The sequence below is a fragment of the Oncorhynchus clarkii genome, chromosome 4, assembly GCF_045791955.1.
Source record: "Oncorhynchus clarkii lewisi isolate Uvic-CL-2024 chromosome 4, UVic_Ocla_1.0, whole genome shotgun sequence".
NCBI lineage: Eukaryota > Metazoa > Chordata > Actinopteri > Salmoniformes > Salmonidae > Oncorhynchus > Oncorhynchus clarkii.
Genome location: NC_092150.1, coordinates 68,222,535 through 68,235,938, shown reverse-complemented (window position 1 = coordinate 68,235,938; position 13,404 = coordinate 68,222,535). Strand labels below are relative to the sequence as shown.

The 13,404-nt window shown below is 42.6% G+C and overlaps 1 protein-coding gene across 1 annotated transcript; it reads right to left on the bottom strand.

Moving 5' to 3' along the window:
- Positions 1-417: 417 nt before the first annotated feature.
- LOC139407171 (delta(14)-sterol reductase LBR-like) lies at positions 418-12,844 on the bottom strand. Its single transcript, XM_071150696.1, has 14 exons — positions 12,683-12,844; positions 9,915-10,089; positions 9,499-9,696; positions 9,127-9,198; positions 6,661-6,826; positions 6,224-6,417; positions 5,567-5,621; positions 5,171-5,365; positions 4,872-4,975; positions 3,039-3,164; positions 2,784-2,952; positions 2,579-2,659; positions 2,333-2,455; positions 418-2,160 (listed from the first exon to the last, which is right to left on the bottom strand). The coding sequence occupies exons 2-14, from the start codon at positions 10,083-10,085 to the stop codon at positions 2,000-2,002; spliced, it is 1,815 nt and encodes a 604-aa protein (XP_071006797.1). The 5' UTR covers positions 10,086-10,089; positions 12,683-12,844; the 3' UTR covers positions 418-1,999.
- Positions 12,845-13,404: the final 560 nt, after the last annotated feature.

The following is a 13,404-nucleotide window of genomic DNA, read 5'->3' as shown; positions in this document are numbered from 1 at the left end:
CCTTGTGATGTTTGGCTTGACAATGAGCAATGGAGTTGGCAAGAGTAAGAGACGTTAGACCAGGCTACCAAACACCTGCAGAGAAGACTTTTACATCTCTCTGGTGACATGTGCTGAGAGCAAAACACACTACATTATTATTTGGGGGATCTACCCTTCACACTGCAGTCAGTGCGAAGGGTCACATGAATTAGAGCATCTCAAATTGATTCCGTGTCTGCAGCAGGGAGCTGGGGGATGATCTCTGGTCCTGTTCAGATCTGCAGCCAGCCCCATCCTCTAATTGACCTCTGGCTGCATTGCAGAAGTGTTGAATTGTTTGCTTGACCTTCCATTGTTTCACTTGTCTTCTCTTTCTAGGAGTCTAGTCTCAGTGCATTATGTGTTGAATCGTTAGACATGTCTGAATAACATGGATACTGTAAGTGTAAACCTTTATTTTTTGCCAAAACGTTTGTACAAGGCGAGATTTCCAGCCATTGTCACGTTTTCCGTTGGAGACGGACATTGAACAAATCATGAACATTGGGTCTTCTTCCACTGTCCTAGTTACATCCAACTTGTTTTAGCTTCAACAAACAGCCAGCTGACCCAAACAGGAAATTGTTGCCAGTCCCATCAGTCAAAAACAAAGGTTGAGTACAGAATGGGTCTCAATGACAAATAGTTAAACAAATCACAAGTTATGTTCTAAGATTACATGGGAATATTGTCTAGAGAACAGCAGATCTAGCTGTAAACAAAAATGGCTAGTGGTAATTCAGGCAATTAACAGTTTAAATCAAATGCAACTTTAAATATCTACTTGTAAAACAAGATCTAGCATCACTTGTATATGTTATACTTAAAGTAAAAACAAAAAAAATCTAATATTTACATTGCATTCAGTTGCATAAAATGCCACCTATTCTAGTTATTCTATTGCTGCTATACTGCTCATCTACAGCTGGGTCAGAAATACTTGCACAGGATTAAACACCGTTGCCAGGTGGTTACCACACGACACAGCATTCATTGCACGTGCAGAAAGTATGACTGTTTTCACCGTGACAAACTCAAAATTGAACACTAAATGAAAAATATGGTTGTGATGCCTTTTTTGAAAAGTAAGGTCTTGAATAACTTAAGGTGCTTAACATGGATACTGTCTAAGTGCCCTTGCAGATGGTAATGGGTTTAAATAAGATACTGTGGATTTGATTTCCTCTGGAAAGGGGACTGTGACTATAACAGGAGCATAACTAAACAATACTACGATCCAGAGGACTGGGGAGGAATTTGACAGTGAACCGGAGTAAGCAAAGTCAAATCATAGACTTTTGGTATAAAATACAATCTTTCATAGTGCATTTAAAACAACCAAATACCTTTTATTTTACACTCAGTTAACACTAGGCTACATCTCTATATAAAAATATGTCTAAATGCTATTTTGTGAATGTTGTGGTCCTGAGGAAGATCGTTAATCCCATTTTAACTGTACAGATAAAAGAGCATTTAAATCCCATCATTGACAATATGCACAAAAAGCAATGTATACCAAAGGTATCATTACAAAATACTTCAAAATTAAAGCCAAGCAAATATTGTAATTGATATGGGAGTGAAAACTTAAAAACATCTCAAATATGCAATGTTAACAGGCATCTTAAAGTTAAAATAAAATAATTATGTACAAAAATATATACATCCCTTCCACAGACTGAGGCTTCTTTTTTCTTCAATTTTGAAACCTTTTCGCTCTTAAAGGGCATTAATCAAATTCAGCCAGCTAATTAGTGTACCTTCATAAAACCATCACACTTCAAAGAAAGCTGCTCCTGCAGAACTTCCAAGAATCAAGCTTCCCCCTTTTTGAAATTCAAGTTTCCCAATGTCTTTAAAATTCTCATTTCCAAACAACTTGTTGTTTCTACAAACTCATGCAGCCATGCGCTGAGTTGTGAGCTTGCAGAATTGGAGGCCGTGGAGTTGGTTGGAAGTCGGGGTGGCGAAGGTTTCAGTAGACTCTGGGGATGATGCGGTAGCGGACCTCTCGGCAGTAGTCGTCCCACGCCGAGCCGTACTTCCTCCTGCACTGGGCCTCATCCCGGGCCTCCCGGTGGACCAGCAGGGTGGTTAGGTAGATCACATAGAAATATGGCAGGATGTGGGTGAACCCTACAGGACGACCACAGACAACACACACTTCAGCGTCTCCTCATATCAAGACGTGTAGATTTACTGGTCTGTTTCTGGTGCATGGTCAGCACAGCTCAGAAAAACAAATCAAACAAATTAACCAGCACCTGGTAACTAACCAGCTATGACTAACTAAGTAGCCGTCACTCACCACAGGGTAGTGACCATGCCAGAGCCATGATGAGGTCACCCAGGTAGTTGGGGTGACGGACGAGCCCCCACAGACCAGACACCAGGAGACTCTTCCCCGTGGCAGTAGGGATGGTCTTCAGATCTGGAAAACACAGCGTTACAGCGAGTCCAACAACATGACAGAGAATAACTTCATCCCTTTATCAAGGCAGGTGGCCTGCTAATGTTTATACAGGAATAAGACGTACTGGAATTGAGGACTTACGGGATAATGTAGGGTCTGAAGGATTTCTTCTGAAGGCGTTTTTCTGTGAGTTTGCTTTACGGAAGATGCTAAATCCAATGACTAACACGTGAAGACAACGTCATACTGTTACTCATACAACAAAAAGTATATTACAGATTACATGTAGGATTTATATAAACGTATGCCAAATGCCAAAACTAAAAAAATCCCGGTACTGACTAACCATTGAGAGTAACGATGCCTACGATCCAGGGCAGAGAGAGGTGGTTGGGGTGGTAAACCAGGTAGTAGGACTGGAGACTGAAGATGAAGGGAACCCACATCAAGTCTCCAAACACCAGCATGAAGCCAAATCCAGCATGGGTTGTATCCATATAGCCCAGGACAGCCTCCTGGGGAGTAACAGTCAACCATTAGATTACATCCTACGACCAAATAAATAGAGACCAAATAAAACATTAGGCAGCAGTTTCTGTACCTCATGCCAGTAGGCGTCAAGCACATAGAACAGGTGGAAGCAGTTGACCAGGATCATGGCTGGTGAAGGGTAGTCCAGGTTATGGAGTTTCATCTCAGCCAGAGCCATGGCAGCGTTGATCACCAGCTGGACAGAACACAGACGTCACAAGCCTGATTAAACAGACAGCAAAACAATCCATACACTACATGACCAAAGGTATGTGGACACCTGCTCATCGAACATCACTTTTCAAAATCATGGGCATTAATATGGAGTTGGTCCCTCTTTGCTGCTATAACAGCTCTTCTGGGAAGGCTGTCCACTAGATGTTGGAACATTGCTGCGGGGACTTCCATTCAGTCACAAGAGCATTAGTGAGGTCAGGCACTGATATTGGGCAATTAGGCCTGGCTCGCAGTCGGCGTTTCAATTCATCCCAAAGGTGTTACATGGGGTTGAGGTCAGGGCTCTATGCAGACCAGTCAAGTTCTTCCACACCGATCTCAACAAACCATTTCTGTATGGACCTCGCTTTGTGCACAGGGGCATTGAGATGCTGAAACAAGGGCCTTCCCCAAACTGTTGCCACAAAGTTGGAAGCACAGAATGGTCTAGAATGTCATTGTATGCTGTAGCGTTAAGATTTCCCTTCACTGGAAGTAACGGGCCTAGTCCAAACCATGAAACACAGCCCCAGACCATTATTCATCCTGCATCAAACTTTATAGTTGGCACTATGCATTGGGGCAGGTAGCGCTCTCCTGATGTTGGAACGTGATTAATCACTCCAAAGAAAGCGTTACCACTGGTCCAATAGCTGCGAGCTTTACACCACTCCAGTCGACACTTGGCATTGCGCATGGTGATCTTAGGCTTGTGTGTGGCTGCTCGGCCATGACAACATATTTCATGAAGTTCCAGAGGAGCAGTTCTTGTGCTGACATTGCTTCCAGGGGCAGTTTAACACACTACAGTGAGCTTCTGTAGTGTGTGAGCTTGTGTGGCCGTTGTTGCTCCTAGACGTTTCCACTTATCAATAACAGCACTTACAGTTAACCGGGGCATCGCTAGCAGGGCAGACATTTGACGAACTGACTTGTTGGAAAGTTAAGTCTCTTCAGTAAGGCCATTCTACTGCCAATGTTTGTCTGTCTATGCAGATTGCATGGCTGTGCTCAATTTTATAGACAGTACCAGTCAAAAGTTTGGACACACCAACTCATTCAAGGGTTTTCCTTTGTTTTTACTATTTTCTACATTCCAGGTGACTACTTCATGAAGCTGGTTGAGAGAACACCAAGAGTGTGCAAAGCTATCATCAAGGCAAAGGGTGGCTACTTTGAAGAATCTCAAATATATATTTTGATTTGTTTAACACTTTTTTGGTTACTACATGGTTTGTGTTATTTCATAGTTTTAATGTCTTTATTATTATTATTATTATTATTATTATTATTATTATTATTATTATTATTATAATACAATGTAGTAAATGGTCAAAAAAAAAAAAGAGGAAAACCCTTGAATGAGTAGGTGTCCAAACTTTTGACTGGTACTGTACCTGTCAGCAACGGGTGTGGCTGAAATAGCAGAATCCACTAATTTAAAGGGGTATCCACATACTTTTGTATATATAGTGCACCTCAAACAGACAAACTAGCGCCGAAATGTACTGTAGTATGATTTTAGGATTTATTCTGTGTTGTTCACATAATGAGAAACTGAACACTGAGCTTGTTTTTTTTTGCAGTTGTGTGTGAGGAAATAAAAACAGCTTAATCTACACTAAATGGCTAATATACAGCTGAAAAGTACTTTAAATGGGAACATGTTTAGGTACACTAAACTTACCCAACCCATCAATCCTGGGCGCAGCTCACAGAAGTATTTGAGATCAAAGCCCTTAATCCGGGGGTTGAGTTCACTTCCCATGAAGAAGTCATAAATCACACTCCCTGAGGTGAGAAGAACAGATTAATCATATTACGTTACCCATTTGGGAGGCATCATGCCAATAGGCAGTACAGTAATCTTTGCCCTTAACCTTATGCTGGCCCATGCCATAATATACCGATATCATGGAATAAATCAGGCCTAGATTGTAGAAGCGTTTCTCTACCAGTGATAACTACACAAACACACCCACTCACCAGAGTTTCCTCCAGGGGCCAGCTGGTCCTGGGGTGCCCAGCGAGAGCGGACGTACAGATAGACACTGAGCAGGACAGAGAAGAGCAGGGAAGACACAGCCAGCTGGAGGAAGTGGCTGTGGATGTAGCTGAGGTCCACCCCCTGATGGACTGCAGCCCCCAGGGCAGCCACCGTCAGCACAAAGGCATGGAGGGCTGGTGGTGGTGGAGGAGACATGCAGGGTTAATACACAGGAAGTTCTTCAACCAAAGGGTCTTTCCTTACATGACTTACATGTTAATGAAATACATTGGCATAGTGCTTTACTAGAGATCTCAATGTGCTGGGAGTAACTGACCAGTTAATCCCTTCAAAATGACAAACAAGAAGACATGAAACACAGGAGAATGTCTCACTGTTCATTCTGTACTTCAGCCACTCTCCATTCTTCAGGGGGATTCCTTCTACAACCTGGGGACATAAACACAGGTTGGACCATCATTCAACCTTACAGGAAATACATTATGAGAGGGATAATGTAGCTAGGACAGGGGACTTTTTGTACATGTTAAAAGCTTACATTATCCCCTTTGACTAATGCAAACACTCCCCAGACCTAGAGAACAGGATTTCATGGGAGCCGTGTGATGAACGCTTCCTACATTCTCAAAAAGGCATGTGTGCTTCAACTGTATTCAGAAGGCAGATGAGCAGGAGAGGAAACTGAACAAAACCTCCCATTCTTCCCTGTAGTGTTCCAGCGGGGACAGTAGCCTACTACTGCTGATTCCTCTCATTTCTGCCCTGGCTAATGAGCAGAAACGAGGCGTGAGCGCCAGTCATGTGCTCTGTCCAGATCACGGACGGGTGTCATGTGTATGGCCTGTACTCTAGGGGGGTTGGTGTGTGTGTAGTCTTCAATCATGGTGGGAGTAGAATTCTGAGAATATGGTTGGCCCACTAGACGATCATCTATGGTTCAGTTCTGTGTTTTCTCCACAATGACTAGAACAGAGTAAGCTGATCCTACATGTGTGCCAGAAGAGCAGTGAGGTTATTGGTGATCACGTTACCTTTCCGACAGGCAGCACGTAGAGCAAGGCCTGGAAGAGGAACCAGAGGACCACCATGCCAAACACATGTGGATCCAACAGGGAGTCCAGGGCAGGCAGAGAGGGGGGGCTCATCAGGCTAGCATCCTCCTGACTGCAAACCACCATCAGTCCCAACACGGCCACAGGCAGGAACAGCATCATGCAGGACACTCCTGCAAACACAGGGGGGAAAGACACTGAGTGACTGGAGCCATAAGGTAGTCTGTCTTACTTATTTTTTTAACCAGTTACTGTCCCTCCCGAAATGCATTCTTGTCAAACAATGTGCATCCTAGTGCAATTTGATTGGCATAACAGTTTGCAGACTAGCACCACCCCCCCCCTCACATTCTCTATCAAGCACATGACAAGCTGGGAGAGGCACAGCAGCCACATTTCTCTGTTCCTCCTCTCACCTAGCCTCCCTCCCAACTCCAGCTCAGTGGTGATGGGGGCTGTGGCTGCTGCAGGCTTCGGCTCAGCTTCCTCCTCTGTCTGCTCGGCTGGCTTGGCGTCACCGTCATCCTTTCTGCGTCGGAGGTTGTAGCGGCTCTCTAATATCTTCTCTTGCTCCGCAGGTTTCTGGAGGTAGACATGGTTAGACACAGTCAGGCTGAGTGGTGGTACTCATTTACACAGACATGGCTAACCCTCAGTGACTTAAGCTCATAGGGAACATAATGCACATCCATTCTATTTGCCACACAAATGATTTGTAGATTTGCATCTCTTAAAAAGGAAAAGTGAACACTTGTTATAGCAGGAAATACCACCTTACTACAAGGTTGGCAGCGTTATATGGGCATTCTAAGTATTCATTTAACAAACTATGAGCAGTCTTCACAAACGGCAATGAGAAGTTCTCAGAGCCTCTGAATAGAGCAGAGAAAAGAGGTAACACATATTCAAACAGCATGTGACTGACTTATGGAACATTAGCAGGACCCTAAGTGGTGTGTGTGGCTCAGTCAGCTGGGGCTTGGTACAGGTTGAGTCTCCCATGCAGAGTCCTCCCAACACACAGGAGGTACAACATGAATCATGACATTCCTACATATAAAAGCCCATTCACAAACAAGCAATAAAGCTAAATAAATAAGAATTTGTTCTAAACGGAATAGCCTAGTTAAATAAAGGTTACACACACACACAAAAAAAGTTATTTTGTTGGCATTGAGAGTGAGAAAATCTACAGTCTTAACTTTTGTCTTTCTTAAAAAAAAAAAATCTTGTTTATTTTGTGTCCCCATTACCAGTAAAACCTAATCAAAACCTATTTCTTTCACTTACTCGCTGTGCTGTTCAGTTGATAATTTGTTCAGTCGTTTCATTCTCAACCAAGATTTTTATGGAACGGCATTTGGGTCTTTGCGTGTCAAATAAGCTTTGTCACATAATTTAACACATTCATACATTTTTTTACGTAGTTATCACACATCGGTTACACTCTCACTCATATGTCACAATGATTCATCAATACGAATGCTATGATGCTGGTGAAGTTGTCTCGAGCATCTACAGTGCTGGTCATTAAAAAAAAGCTAGCTAGCTCATGGATGCAAACAATGTTCTTCCCCAAAAACAGTAAAACAACAATCTGTTTCAGTAGCTAGTTAACTAGCTATATAGTTAGCTAGCTGTCATCTAAAATAACGCTAATTTATAAGACAGTTCTTATTTGATTAACGGGCGGACCCATCTATGTGAAGCTAGCCACAATAAGGATTAGCCACAATAGTGGACTTTGTGGTTAGCATTCAAAATAAAAGTATAGCATAATTATACTATTTGCATCACTGTCAATTACATACTTTTATTTTGAAGGCAAACAGCAAATTCTACCTTTGTGCCTAATCCTTATTGTGGCTAGCTTCACAACACAACCCAGTCAAGCCTCACTAGCCGGATGAAGCTAGCTGGCTGCTTATAACATTAGCTTTAGGCAACAGGGTTAAATAGCTGGCTTGCTATTTATTTTCATGAACTAAAGTTCAATTTCAATAGGCGAACAACAATACTTAAAAGGATTCCTTAATAATTGCTAAGAATAATGAAAATGACTGCAGTTTCTACTGGTCATTGTTTTCAGGCTGGTTGTATTGGTGCAAGCTAGGTACCAAGCTAAAGCTAGCTACCCCAGAAGTTAAGGTTGAACTAATTATGCTTTATTACCAACGCAGTACTGTAAACACATGACCGGTGTTTGCAGACTTTTTTGTACAGCTTTGAGTGCTACTATATCTTTTTTGACACGCAAAGACCCAAAATGGCATGCCTTCGTATGCATGTCATGAAGCTAATAGCAGTGACACTATTACTGTGTAACTCCGGTAGGGCAACGTTGGAAAAATAGCGTACTTGGTAGTGTTAACCGGTGCTCAACCAGTTGGCGAAAGCCAACACCACCCACGACAGAGAACGGTTGACTGTCAAGGGCAATAAATTCCATTATCTTGGCATTAATGGATTTCGCCTTCTAGTTGTCTCACTGAAATTTTGTTACTCTTTCAAATGACTGCTCGACTTGTTGCTCAATCCACACAGCAGACATTATGGGCTAGTATATGAATGCTGTGTTGCACGTATAGTGCAAAATTTTACGCGTCGTCATTACGCCACGTTATATAGGTATGAACGTCAGCTTTGACATCGGTTTTGCACATCGGTGTTAAACTAGACATCGGCCGATACCCATGTTGGCTTTTTTACCTAATATTGTCCGATTACGATATGTTTGATATATTGTGCGTCCCTAGTTACAAGTCTAATGCCAAACTTGCTTACAGCCCAAAAAACATTTAATTTTGTTCTAGGAGCATTGACATCATTATGGATAGATGCAAAAAAAAAAATAACTGTATGTACTTTATCTAAAGTCTCACCTCATTGACTTTGTCAGCAGTATCATTCTCTTTGTTTTCATGCTTGTGGCCATTGTTCTCAACTGGCCTAGCCTGTGGTAAATGGAGTGAGGGAAGCAAAACGTCAACATGAGGGAAAAGGAACGCGATGACAAACAATACGGAAAAAGAGGCAAAGATGGTAAAGATGGACCCACTGGTCACACATACAAAAAGTTTAAAAATATTTATTACATTTTATTAGCCAACGCTTGATCTACTATCAAATAATGCCATCTCTGAGGTCATGCGTTTTACAGTGCATTCTGAATACAACACACATGCAGCAGAGCAACACTCAAAAACAAAAAGCCATTCTAAATCCCAGCAGTGTGTGTGACATGTGTTCCTCACCACAGGGCTGAGTCTGATCTCCAGCACTTCTTTCATTTTGGGCTCCTTGCGTGCAGCAGGCGTCTCTGTGGCGAAGGTGCCACTGGTGGTGCGAGACGAGGAGCGCCGGGTGGTCCTGGCTGGAGAACGGGAACGACTGCGCCGCCGCGACGGAGAGCGGGAGCGAGAACGACGGCTTGGTTTAAAGCCAGTTGGATTCTGGAACATAAGTTGTCGCATTTAGCAAGGTTACAAACTTGTTATTACATAGCTGCATTTAGAAAGGCCAGCACCAATGGCGCAATCAACATATCATAAGATAATATTTGAGTAAAATAAGATCAAAATTCCTGAATCTTGTCAAGATAGAGAAATTCCATCCATCTGTGTCATGTCATCAGTGACATGGTTGCCATGGAGATAGAGAGTGCTCCTACCTTCATGTCAGCCTCTCTGAGCTCCAGCTCAGTGCCATCCTTGTAGATGACTGTGTAGAGCTGAATCTTGGCATCGTAGCTCAGCACCTTGACTTCGTAGAACAGGCTGCTACCAGGCCAGCGGCCCATCACCATGTCCCCACTCTGAAACCTAGTACCCGGCATCCTCATTTACCTGACGGAGAAAGAGAGAGCAAGTTAAAAACCAGGGGAGTATCATGGGGTGGTCTAAGCCACTGCCACATGTATAATGTAGCGCTGCCAGGATGGGTTCAAATCAGGGATGTTTCTCTCCCCCTTTGAAATACAAGAGGGTTTTGAAACGGCAGTCTCGCTCAAACTTCCGTTTTCATGACTGGGCTTATAAAAGTAAGTTTCACTCCAGTACCAGCTTTCTGAGAAGCTGCTCTCTTGCTGGGTGACAGGTGACAGGCTATTCCACTCCTCAAACTAGGATCTGTATGCTGTGCTCATGTGATAAATAAGATACATGACGACTAAGGAAAATACGAGCCAATTTAATTCCACCAAATTATGCAAATTAACCCATAGACTGATACGCAACCACGGTCAAATGTATGTAATAGCTAAACGTTAACATCCCTAATTACAATGATCCACTTTTTCAGATGAATTGGTGTGCCTATCAAAACGGTCTACGACAGGGACAACTTTTCTTCCAGACATTTCCCCAATCACACTAGATTTAGGCAGATTAGGCTAGATGAGACATTCACAGTGTGCATTAAGAACATGCAAATGGGGGACAGAAGAGCACAAGACTTGACACAATGGAGCAGTGAGGTCAGCGGTATGGAAGGGGATGCAGAGCTCACAGAATTGCTGATGTTCCCGTCCCCACTAGGGTTAACTCTGTAGTTTTAAAACTAGTCATTGCCATTCCAGTCCCCTTTATCACTCTCTCAATAGCCTTTGTACACAGAATTCCAGTAATGTTCAGGTAACATCAGAAACTGCATTTTGCACGTCAAATCAACAAGTGAAAGCATGCTCTGGTTATACAACTGTTCTTGCCACTGACTATTTAAAACACATACACACTATGAACATAGTCCCTGTGAATATAAATATTAAATAGAGGGGGAAAACTGTAGACTTAAAGTGCCTGACATACTTGGACAACTCAGTCCTTGTAATGACCACAAGCAACTATTCACTGGCATGTGTCATTTTTCATCAAATAAAAGTTACATCACAGCTGCTGAAATATATACAATTTTATGAATGCAAAACCCGACACGCCCTGCTGTCCTGGCGTCCCTGTTGAATTCCCCCATATGGTTAAAGGTCTAGCTAGCTAAACGATGCGGACAGGATACCCTACTCCAGGAAAGATGCCAGGTTTGATGTGGTGGGAGCTTCGAAAGTCAGCCCCTCGTCTTTTGTTTTGTGCCATACCTCAGACACAGCCTTTTAAAATACATTTTAAATTAAAGCCGTTTCAATCACTTTATGAAGAACTTAAAACAGTCCTAGCTAATCGTTTACAATAATGTAATGGGTGTTTGTAATTGGTTTTATAGAAAGTTCACCAAACCACCGCCAGGTGTTCATTAGAGAAGTTTAACCAAAGACTTGTCTGTGGTTCAACCGTCCAATTAGTTGTTTTTGTTGCCATCCATCTTAATGTCAGCTAACAGTTAGGGGCGTTTTCACATATGACATTCGGTACCCTGGTTCGGTTTCCTGGAGCGTTTGGGAGAATTCGACGGAATACGTTTTGCTTTCACAAGACCTGAAAACCACCGTTTTAGAGCGTGATTAGCAAGGCGCCTTCCTGACGTTAGCGAGCTCGCTTGTGTCCAACCCGCAGAAAAGCTCCACGCGACTCGCGCTGCCGAGTCACAATAACCCCGTGCTCGGTGGTTGTGGATCCTGGACCCGCGCAGCTCCAGGATCTGTTTGCGTTTCACACATGATTTATAGCCAGACATCGGGGTGCCAAACACTACAGGACACGGGGTCGTAGGGGATTTGTGAAAGCGCCCTAAATGATGGTGCACGCAAGTCAGTTGTGAACACATTCCGGAGATTTAGCCTAAATTATAACAATTAAATGAAAACATGCAGACAGTTGAATATATAACATTAACCAGCACACCAGAGTGATTTGAGTAACCAAAAACTAGCGTTACCTAGCAACACGGTTGGGTTGGAAGAGCAGTCCAAACGGTAGCTACAGGTTGTAACTAACTACCGGGACTGCAACTAACGGTATTCCAAAATATGAGGCAATGTGCAAACAAATAACCGTTCGCAAGACAGCTAGCTAGCTAACGTTCGCTAGATTCGTGTTAATGTTAGCCGTCTCTACTCCGTTAAAGTTCATTGTAATAGCTTCAAGTGACAGCGGGTGGAGGGAAAATGCCATGCATTCAAATCCCCGCTAATGCTGGCTAGCTACGCAACGTAAACTAGCAGGCTGCTTAGTGGTAAGTCGGGTATGTTAGATAACGTTAGCTAGCTAACGTTTCAGGGCATGTTTACATTTTTGCAATTGTAATCAATGCACCGACGCTTTAACATGTGCAGACAATAGATCGGTAGTTAGCTAGCCTATTCATTATAAGCAGTTAGGTTATTAGCGAAATTGCTCAGCTGCAGCGCAGGTGTTACTATTCTGATCCCACGGACACGCAGCCCAAAACAGTCAATACCATAACGTTCAGCGGCCAAGTTCTCAGGAAAGACATTTAAAGTGGCCACATTCATGCACAATCAATTATATAATTAATTAACGCCCTTACCCTCAGATAACACGTACAACTCAAATTAGGAAAATAACATAGATATCTCTTTAAAACCTGGAACGAAAGTGAACCGCACGCTAACGTACGTTCAAAAACTGCAGCTAAATGTCGAGCCAATTCTCCCTCCCTCTATCCGCCAAGCCCACCACTCTATAGGATGGCGCGAAGCCCGCTGATTGGCTACAACGCTATTCTTTTTAAATTATTTAATTTTCTGATTGGTCGCCAGAGGATTTTAACAGAGTGCGGATTGGTAGTAACCGGCGTGTCCTACGGTTTTCTTTGTTTATGGTGTCAGACGTCTACCAGCGCCGGACAAAATGGAGGAAATTATGTTTTAATATGTGGGAGATATAATTTTTACTACAACAAAGACTAACTCATGTTTAATTAGATGAATTGTTCATGACAGCAGCATAATGTATGCATGGATACTATGACACCATACTTTATGGATTTGTAGTCAATTGTAAAGCATATACATGTTTTATTTAATACAAATAAAAGCATATTAGTATTTTGAGTTTAAACAGTAACAATCCACAATTAAAAATCCCCAAATCTGTAAAGAAATGTCTCAGGCAGCTTTGTTACAGGCTGTTGATTACTCATGAAACAAACACCTGTTGAAATATCTTAGCATTAGACTTTCTATTGTACTCATGCATTCTAGACCAGACCAGATGTTTAATCTAATTCAAGCCCAGGGTATATAGTGC

Excerpts from the sequence above, each read along its gene's own strand:
- LOC139407171 (XM_071150696.1), bottom strand. The coding sequence starts at position 10,085 with ATGAGGATGCCGGGTACTAGGTTTCAGAGTGGGGACATGGTGATGGGC. Across the intron at positions 9,697-9,914 it reads TCAGAGAGGCTGACATGAAG|AATCCAACTGGCTTTAAACC; the intron begins GTAGGAGCACTC and ends CTTATGTTCCAG. Across the intron at positions 9,199-9,498 it reads AGATCAGACTCAGCCCTGTG|GCTAGGCCAGTTGAGAACAA; the intron begins GTGAGGAACACA and ends CATTTACCACAG.